Genomic DNA, 21470 nt, shown 5'->3' with positions numbered 1-21470 from the left:
TGCAGATTCAGTCTTCCCTGCCTGGTGCAGGTCTACAATTTTGTTTCTGGTGTCCTTTGACATCTCTTTGGTCTTGGCCATAGTGGAGTTTGGAGTGTGACTGTTTGAGGTTGTGGACAGGTGTCCTTTATACTGATAACAAGTTCAAACAGGTGCCATTAATACAGGTAACGAGTGGAGGACAGAGGAGCCTCTTAAAGAAGAAGTTACAGGTCTGTGAGAGCCAGAAATCTTGCTTGTTTGTAGGTGACCAAATACTTATTTTCCACCATAATTTGCAAATAAATACATAAAAAATCCTACAATGTGATTTCCTGGATTTTTTTTTCTCAATTTGTCTGTCATAGTTGACGTGTACCTATGATGAAAATTACAGGCCTCTCTCATCTTTTTAAGTGGGAGAACTTTAATACACATAAGTGAATTTGTCCCAATACCTTTGGTCCCCTAAAATGAGGGGACTATGTACAAAAAGTACTGTTGCTCAACCCAGTTAGATAGAACTCTGCGATTCGGCTAAAAATATGTTAGCATTGTCAGAATTCTACAAAAAGGTAGCACATCATTGGTTCTTAATGGACGGAAATGAGCATGTGAGAGCGATTAATTATAAATATAATAACAAATGTTGCACCTACAAACTTAGTCAATCCAAAATAAATGAAGTCCAACGGTCACTTTATGGACGCTATAGTCTCATTTTAATCCGTCATCTAGAATTTGAGCTAGGAAGGTGCAGAAAATACTCTGAAAACTAAATTTCTAATGACCCTGTTAAAAAATCCGGTATGTGGTTGTCGGTAACAGCTCATGACGAGAGGCGGAAAAACACAAAGCTGTGGTTTTAAAGACAGCTGTGTCTGAAATTCACCGTTTTTGATAAATCTGCTGCTGCAGATGTTTTGCTGTGCTAAATGACTCTCCTTCATAAAAGCCTGACTATCAGAGGGGTCTCGCCAACTCTTTCATTAACACCCCCCCCACCTCACAAGGAAAAGGATTCAACAAGGTTCAGTTAGTTCAGTCACCTTGTGCTGGGCCAGCTGCATCTTGATCTTGTCAGGGTCGTTGGCGATTTCCAGCTCAGAGTCCAAGGCCTTCTCCGACTCGTCCAACCATTCCGTCAGCTTGTTCCAGGTTTCGTGGAACTGAGGGGAGAGATGTAGCAAATGAGGCTTGCGTAAACCACACTGTGATATATGACTTCCTTTGATTTATTGTTCTATGTTCGGATGAGTCTAATTTCAGCGCCAAGAAAAGTGATGGGTCCGTACTAATGAAAGAGCTCTGAGGCCAGTTTGGAATCAACATGTAACACCAGACTCTCTGTAATACTGATACAGCTTTCCAGCGATAATAAGCACCATAAAGTAGTTGTGACACATCGTCTAGTCGACTTTTGTCTGCAAAGCATTCATGTACTGTACGGTATTTGACCTCACACCTCGTTAGTGACCTCACTTCTCTGTTTCTCTATCAATGCCTATTGCCCAGTTATGTGGAAAGATGATGACGTCTAATACAGTCCACCTCTCTAACTTCTTCTGTCACACTCTCGCTCACTGCCTCTCTCCCTTTCTCTCCATCTCTCCTTCCACTATGACTCTCTCTCTCACTTACTTTTTTCGACCTACATCAATTTCATATCCCACTTCAGTGTGGCTAGACTGCTGACTCCTAGCATATCAGTTTAGGCACTGTGTACTACTGTGTAATACTGTACCAACTGTGTAGTACATCAAGTGTGCCCAGTGTGCTGTACCTGTTTGGCCCTCTTCCTGGCATCATCCAGCAGACGGCCCCTCTCCACAGACCTCTGCACCACCTTCTCCCAGCGGCCCTGCACACTGATCAGCAGGTTCTTGATCAGTACCACGTCCTGCTTCTGGCTGAAGTACTTCAGGTGGGTCCCTGTCTTATCCAGCTCAATGATCTGCTCCCTGTGGGAGTTCACCTCTGTCACAAACACCTGCCAATACACACACATCAGAGGATCATGACAAATGTTACAATAGTGTTACACAGTGGCATTGATCTTTTTTGGATACCATTTTTTAGGTAGAATGTTCACTTGACTAATGAACAGAGTTCTGGATGAGAGTCAAATGGCCTTGTTGAGTCGTGGTTGGCTTGCTTGCACTGCAAGCTGTCTCCGCTATGGAACCTAAGCCCATCAATTGTTTGTGCTATTGATATCATTAATACTAAGTAAATCAGGATAGGAGGCTGTTTAGGTTAATTATTAGATAATACTGAACACTGAAATGACAAATCATGAAAAACCTATCAACATGTAAATCGATGTGTTATGTTAATTGTCTTCACACCGACACATACCTTGTGCTCATCTATCTGGAACATTATGTTTTCCAGGATGAGGGAGGCAGGAGAGGACATAGTGAGAGTCTGTTCAGCTTGGGTCAGCCAGTTGATGAAGTCCTGGAGAGAGTTATGGAACTCTGTGGCCAGAGTCAAGGCCTCCTCCAGTTTCACCTGAAGCAAAGAGAACGAAGCCACCTGAGAAACATGGCACTCTTCCTACTGACACAAACATTCACACACGGATGTGCACACACACAAACTGATAGACCTACACAGACACAGACAGGCTCGCCTAGCACGCGCGCGCGCGCGCGCACACACACACACACACACACACACACACACACACACACACAAGCAAACACACAAACACTCACCAAAAAACACACACAGGTTGTTTGTTCATTTGTTGCCACAGCATTAGGTAATGATTGTAATTGGTCCAAACATGACTGACCTCTGTTTAGACAGAGGAAGTCAGCATCTCTGGACTACCTCAAGGGAAGAGGATGAGCTATCAAAACGATGCATCCTCTACAGTTATAAAAATAGCATCAATTAGTCTTTGATTGAATCAAACAGATGTATTTAGTGTGGTCGGTCCAACAGCGAAGATCTGTTTTGCCAGGCAAGCAAAAGAGTACGGCTAATGCTATATCCTCATCATGATAAACAATGGGGTAATAACATTACAGTCATTACAAGCCTGATGGCAAGTAAGTACTGTCTCTGGTATACAGTGTTGTCTCTTTCTCCATGTTGGCTAATTTAGCTTTAATTGTGAATGAAGTGTGCTATCTTGACAAGCTAGCAAAATGCAGAGAAACTTGTGAGTTAAGTCGTAGAGTATGCATGGCATACAGTACAGTAAATTACACCATAGTTGATTAAGGGACTTGACTGAGTTAGGAACAAACCCACATCCAATCCCAGCATTCCCTTTACATCCCATCCAACGTTTCAGCTGTTCCTTAGAGAGTGTCTCTGAAGATAAGAGGACTGTTCCATGGTGACTGATGACTGATGAGTCAGGCACTTCCCAGTAGAGATCTGATCTGCTGGGTGACCACATCCTATGTGCTTGCCAACCTTATCTGCTGTACAGCATTTATTACCGCCTCATGGATTAGAGGCTTAAAATGTACAGTACAGTACAGGGTATGGAAGGGGAGTGACCAAGTGCTGAGCAGTAACGTCCCACCGGGGATATAATACATCTCAACATTATGAATCATCAGACAAGTTCAGACCACTTGGTCGGGTGTGATCCATTCAGGCGGAGCACAATGGCCCCCAAATCATCCCAAACATCCAGGGTTTCTCAAATCAACATTTCCAATTGAAACCAATTTAAGCCACTTTTTTTTACACAGTCTGGGCAGAGCTAGAAATGGTGGCCCATTCTGAAAGGGAAACACTTGATTCATCCCATCTTAGCCCAACAATGCTACTCCCTGTCGCTTTACACTCCCTACCTTTCTCTCAGCCACCTTGACCTGTACCGACTCCCTCTTGTCCTGCAGGTTCCTGAGGTCCTGCTCTGTGTTGCTGTCCTGGCCGGAGGGGCTCATGGTGAGCAGCTGCTGACCTTTGTTCATCAGCTCCTGGTAAAGCTCCTCCTTGGCCTCCAATGTAGAACATAACTCCTGCAGGAGACAAAAACATGAGGAGCTTAGAAAAGATGTCTGCTGTTATATTAGTGTCCATTATAAACGAGTTGTTTGGATCCTGGATGCTGATTGGACGAGCAGCGTTCCAAGCCATGCTGTATTGGCTGTCAAAGACACACCTATGCCTGCTTAAAGTTCCATCTGAAAATGATCACTGCACCGCCATAAGAATATTATGTTCATGTTGCTGTCCGAATCATCTCTTGTATTTATCTCAACTTGCACATTATCTCCTCTTGCTTCCAGCCTAGCATTTAGTTTGGTATAGCGGGTTAATATAAGCCTCCCTGACTGATCTCGGAAGATTTGTTTCACTTTTGAAATGCAAACTCCCCTGTAGAGAAAGAGTGAACGGTGCGCACTGAGCAGATGAGACGAGACACATTTTTCTAAGCCAGGCAAAATCACGCATCAACATCATTATCATGGATATATCCAAGTAAATGCCATTAGAAGAAAAGCTAAAATAAATGAAAATGCAGCTAGTCACTGTCATTTCAGGTGCAATGTTCCACGTGACTGCTTCCCATCTGAAACATTTTGTGACGTTTGTTCATGCACACAAAACATTTTCCTGAGGCAAGCCGAATTTTGGTAGTCAAAGTTTACGCCCCTCCGTCGTTGATTGGTCAACAGTAGGGATTCTTCAATGAAGTGTTTGTTGTCATTCAACAAGAAACGACTCATTTTCATGCAAATTATTTCACTTGAGAAGTACTGCACCAAACATCTTAGTTAGATGTACAATTGCATGACTAAGACCTCCTCGGCAAAAACGTCAAAATGAATTACAGATTTCATGAGATATCTTAGATTAATTCAAACTATTTTGAGGAAGAGTATACTGGCTACAAACAGTACTATTGCCGATTTCTTCTCATTTTTCAAACGAAGGTCTTTTAAGGGAGTATGCGAGGCACAGACGTTCACTTCGCCTAGCCAAATTCTGTTAGGCGCAAACTGAACCTAGTTAGAGACGCCTTTAGTTGAAGTTGGCTAGCTAGCTAGCTAGCTAGCAAGTGACAAGAACGTTAGCCAGCCTGCAGAGCAAACACTCTGGATAACCAGTCCTTTTACATAGCAACTATGCAAAAATAATTAACGTCTGTGGCAACATGAGCAAAATAACTAACAACCTGATTTTTGTCCGGACTATATCTTCTGGTGGAAGAATAAAAATGGTATGAATTTACTTATCCAAATAACGTTTTAATGAAAATATGCAATTCATTGTTATTTTTATATGTTGGTAACGTTTTATAAAAGCAATAAGGCACACGAAGCCGTGCTGTATCATGAATACAGTCACGCTAGTCACTGTTTTCAGCACATAGCACGGCCTCTTGTACCTTCTTGCTTAAATAATAGCACTGAAACTACTGTTTTACATTTAATTTCTGTTTTACAGTCCAGTTTACTTTTATTGTTGCTATTCTGTCAGTGTCCATGTCTGCTTTGTTCCTGCTTCTTTACCAGTTTATTTTGTAAACTAATATAATCCAAATCAAGTCCAAACACAATGAAAAAATGAGAGTAGTAAGGGCAAACATAGCCAAGCTTTTCCACACGCAAATTCAAACCTTCAAATCCCAAGTAAATTCAGAGTCTTATAGTATCATTTTTTCTAAACAATCTCTGTTTTGGTTCCCATAATGCTAAATGGACGGAGTGTTCATAGTGAGAGCGTCTGGGTTATCCAATCAGAGGAAAGTCAAACAATAACAAAACAAAGGAAGATGTCCCCTCCCAACATTCTCTGAGCACTGTCAGGGTTTAATCAATTTGTACACTTTCTTTGGGGCTTTAATGAGTCCTTTGATGAGTCTTTCAGTAGGACACATTATTGTAAATTTCGCAAACATCATTTAATTTTCACACTTCAGAAAGAAACTGCAGACAAGGCCTGAATTGGGCCCTTACAAGCCTACCATCTGTATGAGGCCTTTTATATGGCTTCATACATACCAGATGGGCGTTAAGCTGCTCGCGGGCCGTGTCTGGTAAGCCTCCCACAGCCTTTGATGCTAACAGCTGACGCTCTGTGTCTTTCAGCCATTGCTGCATGTCTTCGATCTCGCCATGGAAACCTTGGGCCTGCAACACAATACAGCCTGAGTCAGAACAATGGACCTCATAGATGTATTGTTTGGAATTCACAGGTGGGAAAAGGGAATGTTATGAGAAGTTATTAATTCCTCAGATACATTAATGGCCAAACATGTATTGGCCTGAGGTTATTTGACAGAGTGAATGATGGTGTCTGTGAACAGTCTAATCGATGAACATATTCAATGCTTAATTGCCTGAAACCAGCATGGCCTTATCCTTCTAATTGTTTTCGTTCATTTAATTCCCCATTTGAACCAGATAACAATGTCTACGCTCAATGTTACAATGTTGTCTACGCACCATGTTTTACATATTAATTGTACAGTATGCTTGTTTTGGAAATCCACTTTTGTCCGTAAAATGCTTTTGACATAGCTTTGTAGGTTTACTGGGTACTAAAGTGAAATATTATTGGAAAATAAATTGATTTCATTTTTGGCAACCCTCTCCAAAAATCAAGAGGGCTTACATTTCGGAAAGTTTATTTCATACTCTTTATACATTCCTTATTCCTGGCCATAAAACCGTTCAAATAGCAATAGTAGAAATATACTTAATAAAAATACATATTCACTGTTCATTCACATTCCTTACATCACTCCTTTGACACCATACATCAAAGCATTCCCCTAAATGTCAAAATGATGAATAAGAGCACCTATATCTGGGTTAGGAAAGGGGAGGCAGGAGGTGTGGAGGTGGAGGGCTTACATTATTTATCCGTACCTCATCTTCCCACTCCTCTAAAACATTCTTTATACATTTTGAAAAACAACATTCTTACGCTCCAGCAGAGAACATCAATCATAGCTTCATTTTCAGATTTTAGTCATTATGGTGCCAGATTCCAATACGGCAGCTGGGTATGGTGAAGGGGTGAGGCAGACTGAATATGAATAGCTGACATCAGGGTGAGGTACAGATGTAGGATCTTAATTTGACCTATATTGTCACAGCAAAAGTAGGCTACATGAAAAGTGCAATACTGTTTATATAACCGTGTGTTAGTGTGGTTTTTCAGTGAATTTATGTAAATCACAAAGCTCATCTGAAAATTCACAGCAACAAAAGATTGATCAGATTAGGATCCTACATATGTAGGTTTGTGGAGGTATAACTAGATACATACCTGAAGCAGAGCACTGTCAAGCTGGTGTCTCCTCTGCTCTGTCTTCTCCAGGATGTTCTTCCAGCGCTGGGTGAGGTTCTCCAGTTTGCTCTGCAGTCCAGAGGCTTCCTCTCCAGAGGTGGACTCCACCAAGTCAGTACCAGCCTTGTTGACCGCCTCCACTGTGGTCTTATGGGCCAACACATCGTTCTGGAGGACCTGGAAACACCACAGTACAGGGATGGTTAAACACTAGGCCGATGGGATCAATTAAATAAACACGGCCCAAAGATCAGATAGCAATAAAATTCAAAAATAATAATAATTCTAATAAGAGTGATAGTGTCATGTCGGAAACTCTGAAATATCCGACTTGCTTACTCCTTGTAGAAGGATGATACCCGAGTTTCCCACTTGGGAAGTATCAGAATCAACCAATAGGAAGCTCTACGCAAATAACTTACGTTCATTTTAATTCAGAGGTCCTGAGTTTCCGACATGACGTGAACGCGACATAAGTTTCTCCGACTGTCTATTTATTCTAATGGATAAGTTAAAATATGGTATAATCTGCTAAACTCTTATGGGACATACGTTTAGTAATGGCAAGGAGAAGACTAGATAAATATAATGCATGGTGGTTTAAATCCCTGCATGGTGGTCCTCAACAAGACTGGTCAGACCCACATAACTTCCATTTTCCACTGTCTGTGGATGATAGCTAAAAGTACACACAGGTGTCAGATAGATTATAATTTATAGGGGCTTTTGGAGAAGGGAGTGAAATAGATCAAATGCATTTGACATACTGTGGTCTGGGCGGATTTGTATGTGCTTATAATACATGTTGTACAGTGTCGTGTATGCAGGCTGTGTAGGGTTGAATTTTGATGTTTGTTGTTTGTTGTTGTTGTGGTTAATCCAAAATGTTGTGAGGGTCAGGAGGTCATGAAAGAGTCACGCCAAGCTGCTCTGCAGTTACTGTAGTTGCATGAAAAAATACTGAAATAACACTTTATACAAACAAGAGGAGATTTGTCTTACGTGGTGCTTGGCGAGCTCGATCTCGATGGCTTTGGGGTCTCCTGCAGCCTTCCTCTGCTCGTTTAGCAGCTCTTCTGTGTTGCTCATCCAGGCCAGAAGCTCGTCCAGCGCATGCTGAAACTGCCCCAGAGCCAACAGCGCTCCCTCTAGTTTGTGCTGCACACAATCAGGATAAACACAAGTTTATACAAGAGTCACATGAAAACACTCCTCATGTGAACTGACCCATAATCAGTCTCTCTTTCATGGGAATGAGAGGGAAAGGGGCCTTTTTCAATTAAAGAAACAGTACACTGCTCATTGTCTTTAAAAGGTTCTGATTAAGCAATAAGGCCCGAGGGGGTGGGGTATATGGCCAATATACCACGGCTAAGGGCTGTTCTTATGCACGGCGCAACATGGCGTGCCTGTGTGCAGCCCTTAGCTGTGTTATATTGGCCATATACCACAAACCACAGAGGTGCCTTATTGCTATTATAAACTGATTACCAACGTAATTAGAGCAGCAAAAATAAATGTTTTGTCATACCCATGGTATACAGTCTGATATAACACGGCTTTCAGCCAATCCGCATTCAGGGCTCGAACCACCCAGTTTATAATTGCGTTTATACAACGGGTGGGTCTAATCCTGGAGGCTGATTGGTTAAAACCGCATTCCAGCCAGTGTCTATACATAATAAGACAAATGTCTTATCTTCAACAAGTATAGCACACACTCTAGAAATAGCATTGAATTATGCTTATAAGGTTCTGCCATTTTTAATCACCCGCCCCCCTCCCTCACCCTACTATAGTACACCTCCAGCCCCTGTCTGACCCACCTGTCTGTTGATTATATTTTCGTCCAGGTTGTCCCAGAGCATTTTGAGCTCGGTCATGGGCTCTTGGATGGCACAGCGGTCGTACTCCTCCGTCACCTTCTTCAGCAGCAGGCCCGCCTGGTGGTTCAGACGCTCCATCTCCATCTGCAGCTGATACGCCTCACCTTTGAACTCCTGAAACACCACGCCACACAAGGGATTGTCAAGGAAACCTGTCAATATAACTACAGGGCTATGATCTGGAAAAAACATCTGACCCTTCCAGCCTCTCACAGTGAGGTAGTGCTCATTGATAATGTACTTTCCCCACTGTTTTCTGCTCCCAATAAGTGATATTTTTATATACACTGAATAAAAATATAAACGCAACATGTAAAGTGTTGGTCCCATGTTTCATGAGCTGAACAATCCCAGAAATGTTCCATACGCAAATTTGTTTACATCCCTGTTAGTGAGCATTTCTCCTTTGCCAAGATAATCCATCCACCTGACAGGTGTGGCATATCAAGAAGCTGATTAAACAGCATGATCATTACACAGGTGCACCTTGTGCTTGGGACAATAAAAGGCCACTTTAAAATGTGCAGTTTTGTCACACAACACAATGCCACAGATGTCTCAAGTTTTGAGGGAGCGTGCAATTGGCATGCTGACTGCAGGAATGTCCACCAGAGCTGTTGCCAGAGAATTGAATGTTCATTTCTCTACCATAAGCTGCCTCGCCTCCAACGTTGTTTTAGAGAATTTGGCAGTATGTCCAACCGGCCTCACAACCGCAGACCACGTCAGCCCAGGACCTCCAGATCGGGCTTCTTCAACAGCTGAGGAGTATTTCTGTCTGTAATAAAGCCCTTTTGTGTGAAAAAACTCCTTCTGATTGGCTGGGCCACCCATGGCTTCACCCCGGTCCAGTCATGTGATGCCCATATAGATTAGGGCCTAAAATATGTTTTTATTTTACTAAGCAAGTCAGTTAAGAACTAATTCTTATTTACAATGACGGCCTACACCGGCCAAACCCAGACGACGCTGGGTCAATTGTTCGCCTCCCAATCACGGCCGGTTGTGATACAGCCTGGAATCGAACCAGGGGGTCTGTAGTGACACCTCAAGCACTGAGATGCAGTGCCTTAGACCACTGCGCCACTCGGGAGCCCAATTAATTTATTTCAATTGACTGATTTCCTTATATGAACTGTAACTCAGTAAAATCTTTGAAATTGTTGCATGTTGCGTTTATATATTTTTTAAAGCTCAAAAGCTTTATTAAAAGATCCCTTACTGGGAGCATGGGAATCACAGGAGGTTGATTGCACCTTAATTGGGGAGGACGGGCTCGTGGTAATGACTGGAGCGGAATAGGTGGAATGGTATCAAATACTTCAAACACATGGTTACCATGCGTTTAATGCCATTGAATTCACGCCGTTCCAGACATTATTATGAGCCATCCTCCCCTCAGCAGCCTCCACTGATGGGAATAGCAAACAGTGAGGGGACATGACTTTTGTCTATTTGTTAAGCCCCTGTGCAAAGGTAGATGTGCCTAAAACCACCTTCATTAACTATTCCTTTTGAGAGACACAATAGCTTTGTCTTGTTGTACATCAAAGGAGAGAAGTCTATTGCATTGCTCGCTGGAGTATTAATGACACTGCTGGAGCGTTACTACACTGTTGTTCAATAAGGGCAGGGCATGAACTGAACATTCACAGCAAAAAAACAGCTGCTGTTGGCTCTGTAATGTTGACATGAATTAAATCAACACAATAACTTGGGTGAGAACAATTAAAAGTTATTCATGATGTTTCGATCAGATACATGTGGGAATACAGTGCATTCGGAAAGTATTCAGACCCCTTGACTTTTTCCACATTTTGTTACGTTACAGCCTTATTCTAAAATTGATTAAATTGTTTATTTTCCTCATCAATCTACACACAATACTCCATAATGACTCCATAATTGGTTTTTGGTCTGACATGCACTGTCAACTGTGGGACCTTACATAGACAGATGTGTGCCTTTCCAAATCATGTCCAATCAATTGAATTTACCACAGGTGGACTCCAATCAAGTTGAAGAAACATCTCAAGGATGATTAATGGAAACAGGATGCACCTGAGCTCAATTTCGAGTCTCATAGCAAAGGGTCTGAATACTTATGGAAATAAGGTATTTCTGTTTTCTATTTATAATACATTTGAAAACATTTGAAAACATGAGGGAAATTTTAGAATAAGGCTGTAACGTAACAAAATGTGGAAAAAGGGAAGGGGTCTGAGTACTTTCTGAATGCACTGTAGATCAGTGGTTTGGTCTAAGATTGCTCATACAGCTAGTGCATTCTATATAATACAGGAACACAATACCTTGAGTTCTTCAATCTGCTGCTTGACAGTGTCCAGGTCTGTGCCCACAGGTGACATAGAATCCAGTTTGTGCTCCACGATATCCACCCAGTCAAACATACCCTGTAGATAGAGGAAGTGGGCACCATTGTCACTGGGAGAACACAATGCTAGCTTAAAACAGCTCAGATTTCACATTCATTATAATTAGTATATCACGTAATCCACCAATTATTCTAATGTAAAACCAACACTGTCAACAAAAAATAGTTATTAGCATATGGTGAAATAGAGACGGATCTCAATTTATTCACTCAAGTCTAGGATGGGTGTAAATGCGTAGTCCATTTATAACCAACAGTCTACATCTAAGCCTTTTAAAACCCCTTCATTAAAAGAGACACATACACCACTACAAACAATCACAACCAATATAAAGAAAACAACAACTTACAACCAATATAAACAAAACACATAAATTAAGGATATCCAAATATAGCAACACTGCCTGTTACATGACTATTTACTTTGATCTATCTGTGCCTAGTAAACTACTCAAAGTCATTGTAAACTCTGTGCCTTGATTCTGTCTGAGCGGTGTGAACGACGATGCAAAGTGGCAACATTAGATGGCAAACACTGATTAACATTAACACATTAACATTGCTTGATTAATAGGATCATTGATCATACGAATAACACAAAACCACTGACACTTCAATCAACATGAATTAAGACGTGAATGTGTCTTGAGTAGTGGGGGTGACTTTCTCTTTCCTATGAGTAAATATAGAGGAGGCAGAGTGAAACTTCTGAATTCATTGAGTAATGAAACCTCAAACTACTCAGAAGCTTCGCATTACATGCAAACAATGGTATTCATCTCCTAAGAGTCCAAACCACAAGCTGCTTAGTGTTAGTCAGTGTATTCAATGACAGCAAGGCAGTGTTCAGTAGACAAGGAATGGGAGTTTATGTTTTATCTGATTTTGACCAATAAGAACAAAGATTTTCTATTTCTGCTGCAAAACATTTTCCCATTGTGTACCCTACTGAACAGGTCCTGGTGTATGACAAAGAATAGCAGCTAACCCATAATGAACAGTAATGTACCTGCAGGCCATCCTGGAACTGCACAGCAGCCTGCATGGCCTCATCCAGTCTGTCCACTCTCTCCTTCCACGCCTTGTTCAGAGTCTCCCATGCCGAGTTCACCTGGGGAAAACCACAACAACAAAGGTCAGGGAATAGGATCCATGCACAGCTGTTGGAGACAAATACTCCTCTATATACAAATACAAATAAAGAAATCATGATAAAATTTGATATTTGATTTACCAGCATTACATATATCCTTATGTAAGTCAATAAGATATCTACAAGTACTAAGGTATCTGTCATTTTAGTTTGCCTTTGTAGAGTCCTTGAGCAAAGTGATTTGTTTCCTCTTTTTTAAAGGTGATGTTGATATCATTGATTACCTCATCAATACTCTTCTTTATGACTGGCTTATCTGGTTCGCCACAGGCAGCCATAAGCTCCGCCCCCAAGTTCCGCACCACATCAAGCTCCTCCTGAAGCCCGTCAATCTCCTCCTTGAAGCTCTGGGAGAAAAATCAACTATCAGTCCCGTATATAAATCTACTATCACATCAAACTGTATATAGATTACATTGGCCATTGTATCTTGTTTAAGCTACTCCAATGGTTACATGTTACATAAATGTAAGGAACTTTATTTAACATAGCAAGATAAAAATAAATGGCACACTGTAATGCTCCTAATTCCATGTTTTGATGCTCTTTTACCTCCAGAGACTCCTGCTGCTGTTTCACCACAGAGGGGTCGACTCCAGGCTCCTCCCGCTCCCTCAGCAGGTCCTGGGTGTCCTTGATGGTAACGATGAGGGCACAGTGGTCACACCAGAACTTGTCTGCCAGGTCCATTACATCCAGCAGCTTGGCCTCCCTCTCCTCCATCAGGGCATGGATCTCATTCCAGGTGAACACCATCTGGTCCAGCTTGTCTTGCACAGCTTGGAGACACAGAGAAGTAACAGTCATATTTATTTAGGTATTCTAGCCTTGACCCCAACTGTTCTGTAATATGTTGTGATATCTGGCAGCTTGAGACTAGGTCTTCGGCTAACTAATTTATTTGGCTAGAGAGAGAACTTCAGCTGATTTTGATTGGCTCAGCTAGCCACCCAAACCATACACCTCAACAACAGCTGAAGAGGGTAAACAATGGGTTGACCTGTAGTAGTGTGAGGCTACAGTCATGTGCTGTACAGTCTTCCCAAACATCTACAAAACTAGCAGTGCCAACAAGCACTTCCCACAATGATAGGTACAGGGGAAACAATAGATGTTACCTTTAGCAGATATGTCCTTGTCAGCTCCCGCTGAGCGAGCGATCATCTCCTCTCCGCGCTGCTTGAGCGTGTCGTAGGAAGGCTGCAGTTTCTCCAGGTCCACGGACATAGCCTTGTTCTCTGTGATCTGCTCCCTGATCTTCTCCACCTCCACAGAGATGGAGGGAGGCTGACGAAGGCGCTCAGCGATCCGCTCCAGGGACTCCAGCATGGGCTCGATCTTGTCATGGAACTAGAGGGAGAGAGGAACATGGTCAAACTGTCTGCGTGGGTCTAAACAATCTCCATCTAATTATCAAATTAAGTACTTAAGTATTTATCCAAAGTACTTTTATTTTGTGAAATTCTAAGGGTTAAGAGACTCAATCATTTAGCCACGAGAACCAGCAATCTACTACATCAATGATCATTACATGCTCCTGGAACGACTTCTAAAAAACTAACCCTAACCCTAATTCATTTTCAAACTTAAAAATCAATCAACCTAGGACAACAGGGCAATTGTCTACTTTAATATAGAGATGCAACCCTGTTGAACCCAACTGACTCTGCAGGTGAAATCCATTCTGTCTGAACCAGACGTGCCCTGCTGCTACCCTTGGTATTTTTGTCCTGTTTTCAAAGGAAGGATATGAATAATGTTTCCTTTCCCTCTAAGGACTTTTATAATGCCGTTTCAGCTTCAGATTTCATTAGAGCGATGTCATTATTTTGGCAGGTCATCAAACAATTCCATCCCAAAAAACATTTAAAAACATCCTTTTATCCCCACTCAGTTGCATTAAGTGAAACAACATAAGCCATCTTAAGACCAAAGTCAAACTCACATACTTGTGCGTCCATAGGGATTTTTACCTGTATAAACAAAGGTATATAAACTAAATAAAATAAGTGAATGTTTGTTACCTGTGTGGATTTGGAGATGGCCTCATCCAATGTGGCAGCCCTCTGTTTGACATCAGCTTTGAGCTGGGCGTACAGCTGGTCTGTGGCTGTGTACTTCTCCCTGATAGGGATCCCCTCCACAGGACTCAGCTCTAGAAGCTGGGGACCCGTCTTGTTCATCTTGTCGATGTGGGGCTTGTGCTCTGCAATCAGCTCTCGCATTTGCTGTGGTGGATATATGACATTGTCAGTCAGAGAAACACAAAGACACTGAGGATTTTCCCTAAAGCTTTGTAACACTCAAATTATCCTTCGTCCATTTCCTTCATTGGTGTTAAGATGATCTTAGTGTGAAACTCACCCCTGGTTTCACAATCAATAGTATTAAAATCCATTGGCACAGAGACAACTAGCTAATAGACTTTACGTTGGGCTCACCCTGAGCTCTTCCTGTTGCTGTCGGAGAGCTTCGTACTCAATGGCCAGCAGTGGGAGCTGGCTGAAGCTGGTGCGGGTCTCCTGGAGCCAGGGCCACAGCTCCTCGTAAGTCTCCCAGAACTGGCTGGCCAGAGACTGGGCTCGCTCCAGCTGCAGGCAGCGCTCCGAGTTCAGCTGACTGACCACACCGTACTTCTCCAGGAGGGCTTGGATCTTGACCTGAGAAAAATAGAACATAAAAAAACTGAGTTGATGTATGCTTCTTAGGAAAAAAAGCAAGGCAGCTGCACACGCTGGTGCAATTGATTTATCATTTTGACAGCAAGCTGCCTTGGTCAGGATTTCTTCTTGACAGAAATCTCTATCAAAGGCCCATATGCTATGTTCATGGACGCACAAGGTTACCCTGGAGGTATTCAACTTTTTTTACCTTCAAGGCTTGCTTTTCCTCCTCATCCTTGATGTTCATGATGGCCTCGCCTGTTTTCACAATCTCATCCACAGCATCCTTGTGTCTCATGATGTCCATGGAGAAGCCCTGGTCAATCAGAGGAGGATGTTTGAATGGTAACTAACACACAGTGAACACACAGCTGCAGCACACATCATTGTTTGCATGGCGGTGGAGGTGGCCAATGTCTCTACAGGCATATATACAGATACACAGTACAGGTACATGACAGACAGACTGACCTTCTGGGACTGGAGCTGGGCTGTGGTCTGGTCCTGTTCCAGCCTGATCTCCCCCAATGACAACATCTTCCTCTCTGCTTCAGTGAGCCAGGCCAGCAAAGTGTCAGCTGCTTGTTCAAACTGCACAAAAAACATCCCATCATGAATGGTACAATAGGCCTAATTAAAGGAAGATTGAGCAATATGACGTCATTATACACAGCGGGGCAACTTCTTGTTCCCAATGTGGGGATGCCTCAAGGGGGAGCATAAATTGGGAAGAATTAATACGGGCGGTCCTGGTAGGTTTCAATTCTATTGTTGTTTATGCCTGTAAGCAGGAAGTCGCCCGCTGAATATAATCATGAAATATTGCTTTATTTTATCTTAACATATATAAAAAGAAGTAAAAGAATATCTGTATTTGGGACGTAAAATCCAGTCATGAGTTTGACAATTCATTGACGACGATGCAACATTATACCCTACTTTCTTAGGTGTCTGCACTACAATCAAAAATGTTAATGAGCAAATAATCAGATGCAAATGTAGTCATCCTCAATAACAGTTCCCAGTGTTTAATGAACAATAATGACAGAAAACAAAGCTCCCTAGAGGCCAAAAAGAGGCTAAACGAGGGAGGATTTAGTGCTGAAAGCAGATGGGATTAAGACTATAATAGCCCCAATCACCCAGAACACAAATTAGCATTCTGGTAAGCGGTTCCCTTTGTTGTTAAACGCATTTCAATGGCTGTGTTCCCATTTAGTATTTTATGTCTGTTCCTCTGTTTACAGTGGCCTACTGTAATAAGTGGTTGTTTTACTATACCTGCTGTGATTTCAATATGGCGGCATTGATCTGCTCCACATGCCGTGCGATGGTGTCACTGGCGGCCTTGTAGCGGTCGTTGTCCTCTGTCACCAGCTTGTCCAGGCCCTCCCGGGCCCTCCATGGGACCAGCTCCAGCAGAGAGCTGCTCACCTCGTTCAGTTTGTCCACCTGGGGCTTGTGATCCCTGGCCTCTTTCAACAACGCCTGGGTAACACAAAGGGCCATACAGTGAGCAGTGAGCACCAATCTATCTATCCATGCACTGTGTTTAAAGTGATGTAATATGGCTGTCGTAATTCTATCCTGATGTTACAGAATATTCCAAGTAATACCATTTTGCTTGGAATACCGTAATACCATATGACGGATTAAAACTAACAGGGGTCACATGGCAAGTCCACATATCTGACATACCCACTAAAAAAACGAACACAAGCAATACTTATACAGCAACTTAATAACTAGTGCTAACTGCTTCCCACAACAAAGTGTCAAGCAAAAGAGTCCTATCATTACCTTCTGCCTGTCTTGTGCCTGGATGAGCTGCTCTCCTACAGGCTCCTGAGCAACGAAGGCAGTGAGCTCAGCCTCGACATTCTTCAGCCAGGAGCTGAGGTCTTCATGGGTGTGCTGAAGCTTGGAGGCCAGGGTCAGGGCCTGGTCCAGGGTCTTAGACACGTTCCCACTCATGGAGTTGATCTCAGCATATCTCGTCTTTATCCCGTCCAGCTTGCCTTGGATGACAACCACCTCATCACCTACAGAAGGTAAAAGAAGATACATTCATTCAGATTGATCAATAATTCTGAAGTGTTTAAATTCACATTATAGGTGTAGTATTCAACATATTGTCTCACCTGTCGTTTGTTTCAGCAGCTCCAATCCATTGGAAATGGCTTGATCAACATTCTGCTTCCTCAACTCAATGTCTTCATGTAGCGCCTGTCAAGACACAATACATTAGCAACAACTCATCTGACTTAAACAGCATTGTGAACCAAGAAGGAATGTAACTTTTTTCACACAAACTAAACTAAACACGAAACTGAAAGTAACAAAGTAGTTAGATGTAACTTAAAATTACTTAAAAACGATGTAAAGGGATAAAGAATTAATGAATGTTAGGCCTGAGGAGCAGTGTGACGGTAGTAGTACCAGTTGTTCTGCACACTGCTTTTCAAGAACGTCCGTCTTGTAGTCTTTGACGGACACTTCGCTCAGCCTAGTGTGCACTTCGTTGAGCCAGTTCATGAGGGCCACCTCGTCCTCTCCAAAGAGCTGGGCATTGGCCAGAGCCTGCTGCAACATCTCTGCCTTTCTCCTACAGCGCTCCTGCAGCTCTATGTAACTGGCTTGGGTGAAGTCCAGCTTAGACTGCACCAGCTCCTTATCGTCCACTGAGCTGACCGGCTTGAGCATCTGACCCAGGCTGACGGCCTGAACCAGGTCTTTACTGTGACACATTATCTCCTCCTCTAAGGCCTGACAACATCACCACCACACATGGAACACACCAGGGGGATAAATTAAAAACACACACACAAACACAGTTGGGGGGAAAATGAATACTGAATCAATAAGAAACTTAAAATTACAAACATCAACTGAATGCAAATCATGATAAAAAAAAAAAGGCAATACAACAAACAGAACAAATCATGAGAAACTGAAAACAAAGGATTGGGCGACTGAAGTAACATCAATGACTGAAACATGAAGTATCTTACCTTGTGCTGGGAGATCTGCTCTTCCAGCTTGGAGGTCTGTGTGCCGATGGGTTCAGATTTGGCCAATCGTTTCTCTGTGGCAGAGAGCCACTCAGACAGAGGCTCCAGTGTCTCATGGAACTGCTGAGCCACAACTAGAATACTCTTCAGCTGTTTGTGCCTACATTACCCAGCATGCCAAGAGAGAACAGAAGAGGAAGGACAGGTGAATAATGAGACAGGTTTAAGGAATACCTGGGATAGGATAAAGTAATCATTCTACCCACCCCCCCCCAAAAAAAAAAAAAACATACAGTGGGGAAAAAAAGTATTTAGTCAGCCACCAATTGTGCAAGTTCTCCCACTTAAAAAGATGAGAGAGGCCTGTAATTTTCATCATAGGTACACGTTAACTATGACAGACAAAATGAGAAAAAATAATCCAGAAAACCACATTGTAGGATTTTTTATGAATTTATTTGCAAATTATGGTGGAAAATAAGTATTTGGTCAATAACAAAAGTTTCTCAATACTTTGTTATATACCCTTTGTTGGCAATGACACAGGTCAAACGTTTTCTGTAAGTCTTCACAAGGTTTTCACACACTGTTGCTGGTATTTTGGCCCATTCCTCCATGCAGATCTCCTCTAGAGCAGTGATGTTTTGGGGCTGTCGCTGGGCAACACGGACTTTCAACTCCCTCCAAAGATTTTGTATGGGATTGAGATCTGGAGACTGGCTAGGCCACTCCAGGACCTTGAAATGCTTCTTACGAAGCCACTCCTTCGTTGCCCGGGCGGTGTGTTTGGGATCATTGTCATGCTGAAAGACCCAGCCACGTTTCATCTTCAATGCCCTTGCTGATGGAAGAAAAACAGCCCCAAAGCATGATGTTTCCACCCCCATGCTTCACAGTAGGTATGGTGTTCTTTGGATGCAACTCAGCATTCTTTGTCCTCCAAACACGACAAGTTGAGTTTTTACCAAAAAGTTCTATTTTGGTTTCATCTGACCATATGACATTCTCCCAATCCTCTTCTGGATCATCCAAATGCACTCTAGCAAACTTCAGACGGGCCTGGACATGTACTGGCTTAAGCAGGGGGACATGTCTGGCACTGCAGGATTTGAGTCCCTGGCGGCGTAGTGTGTTACTGATGGTAGGCTTTGTTACTTTGGTCCCAGCTCTCTGCAGGTCATTCACTAGGCCCCCCGTGTGGTTCTGGGATTTTTGCTCACCGTTCTTGTGATCATTTTGACCCCACGGGGTGAGATCTTGCGTGGAGCCCCAGATCGAGGGAGATTATCAGTGGTCTTGTATGTCTTCCATTTCCTAATAATTGCTCCCACAGTTGATTTCTTCAAACCAAGCTGCTTACCTATTGCAGATTCAGTCTTCCCAGCCTGGTGCAGGTCTACAATTTTGTTTCTGGTGTCCTTTGACAGCTCTTTGGTCTTGGCCATAGTGGAGTTTGGAGTGTGACTGTTTGAGGTTGTGGACAGGTGTCTTTTATACTGATAACAAGTTCAAACAGGTGCCATTAATACAGGTAACGAGTGGAGGACAGAGGAGCCTCTTAAAGAAGAAGTTACAGGTCTGTGAGAGCCAGAAATCTTGCTTGTTTGTAGGTGACCAAATACTTATTTTCCACCATAATTTGCAAATAAATTCATAAAAATCCTACAATGTGATTTTCTGGATTTCTTTTCTCATTTTGTCTGTCATAGTTGACGTGTACCTATGATGAAAATTACAGGCCTCTCTCATCTTTTTAAGTGGGAGAACTTGCACAATTGGTGGCTGACTAAATACTTTTTTCTCCCATTGTATATATTGTAAAGTGGTTGTCCCACTGGCTATCATAAGGTGAATGCACCAATTTGTAAGTCGCTCTGGATAAGAGTGTCTGCTAAATGACGAAAATGTAATGTAAATGTTTACTCCCTCAACTAAAGTCTGGCCTGGATGCCAAGATACTGGGTGCCAAGATAATTGTCTCCTTAAAGACCTCTGTGTCCAGATAACGCAATTGAAGAATTATACCTAACAACTGTCACTTACGGATAGCGGGGGAGGGTCAATTAATTATGTCTTTAGGGAATTTATCCACAATGCAACACCTCATTTGGCTGTATCGTCCAGTCCTTTACATGAACCCTTTACACTTCTGGGAATTGGCCTATATGGATAGGGTTAAATTAAAATGTTTCTTACAGAAAAAATATGCAAGGCATAAGCATGGTAGCAATTGAAAGGGAACAGTTTGGAGATTATGGGGAAATTATTAGACTAAAGGTGAGGACACAAGACTGAATCCAAACATTACACAATTGATTTTATGTGCATTTTACATTTACTGTACCTTTCGCTGCATTTGTTGATTACGAAATCAGAAAATACTCTGGATACATTTAGTAACATGATAGGAATATTCCTGGAAAATGTGCGGTAGGTGCAACATAAGACAAACAAATGACAAGGGTTTGAGTGAGAGGACTAACTGGTGTCTCCAAGTGGCCATGCACCTCTCCAAAGTGTGCACAGTTCCTAAGTCATTTCAATGAACTTTTATGACTCAAAGAAGAGTCTTCATCTATAAGATGTTTTTTTTAGCTCTCCTAGCTGGGCCGTGAGGAACTTAAGCATGCAGGCTTGTAGTTGTTTGGTTTGGAACACAACCCTGCATCCCCACCATTACACAACTACTGTTGTTGTTTACGCAACCCAAAAACGGCCCATTATAAATCGCAATCTGGGTCAGGTGGGCATAATTTGAAAGCTTGTTCTATTGCCAACATGACTAGCTAAGTTATAAAATATGATCTTACAGTGTTAGGCTTTCACAGGGCATTTCAGAAAAACAGATTCTAATTTTGGTGCGCATAGAAAGGAGTCATGCGTGCATTCAGGTTCATGATTCACCTGCGAATTTTCTTCACAATAGGCAAATGTAGGCTCATTCTTTTCAGAACTACCCAGGGTATGACGCCATGTCATCTTGTAACTGTACATCAAACATTGTGATCATAAACAGTGACACTGTACATGACATGAGTTTTATGATATGGAAATGTGAAGTGCACATTTGGACTCACAGGTGTTTGGCTTGCTTGTATGACATCAAAGCGG

General features: G+C 42.4%; 1 protein-coding gene across 1 annotated transcript in view; it reads right to left on the bottom strand.

Moving 5' to 3' along the window:
* Positions 1 to 21470, bottom strand: part of dst (dystonin) — a 193936-nt gene that overhangs the window by 30366 nt on the left and 142100 nt on the right. Inside the window, 22 exon segments of the mRNA XM_045222968.1 lie at positions 1029 to 1148; positions 1763 to 1969; positions 2338 to 2493; positions 3798 to 3968; positions 5958 to 6086; positions 7231 to 7428; positions 8254 to 8409; positions 9078 to 9251; positions 11450 to 11551; positions 12542 to 12643; positions 12910 to 13032; positions 13238 to 13464; positions 13804 to 14035; positions 14710 to 14913; positions 15127 to 15345; positions 15557 to 15664; positions 15820 to 15939; positions 16630 to 16836; positions 17149 to 17390; positions 17490 to 17574; positions 17788 to 18114; positions 18360 to 18519. Coding sequence (XP_045078903.1) covers positions 1029 to 1148; positions 1763 to 1969; positions 2338 to 2493; positions 3798 to 3968; positions 5958 to 6086; positions 7231 to 7428; positions 8254 to 8409; positions 9078 to 9251; positions 11450 to 11551; positions 12542 to 12643; positions 12910 to 13032; positions 13238 to 13464; positions 13804 to 14035; positions 14710 to 14913; positions 15127 to 15345; positions 15557 to 15664; positions 15820 to 15939; positions 16630 to 16836; positions 17149 to 17390; positions 17490 to 17574; positions 17788 to 18114; positions 18360 to 18519 — 3769 coding nt within the window.

The sequence above is a fragment of the Coregonus clupeaformis genome, chromosome 1 (assembly GCF_020615455.1).
Source record: "Coregonus clupeaformis isolate EN_2021a chromosome 1, ASM2061545v1, whole genome shotgun sequence".
Taxonomy (NCBI): Eukaryota; Metazoa; Chordata; class Actinopteri; order Salmoniformes; family Salmonidae; genus Coregonus; species Coregonus clupeaformis.
Note: the sequence above shows the minus strand (reverse complement) of the source record. Positions and strands in the feature narration are given on the sequence as shown.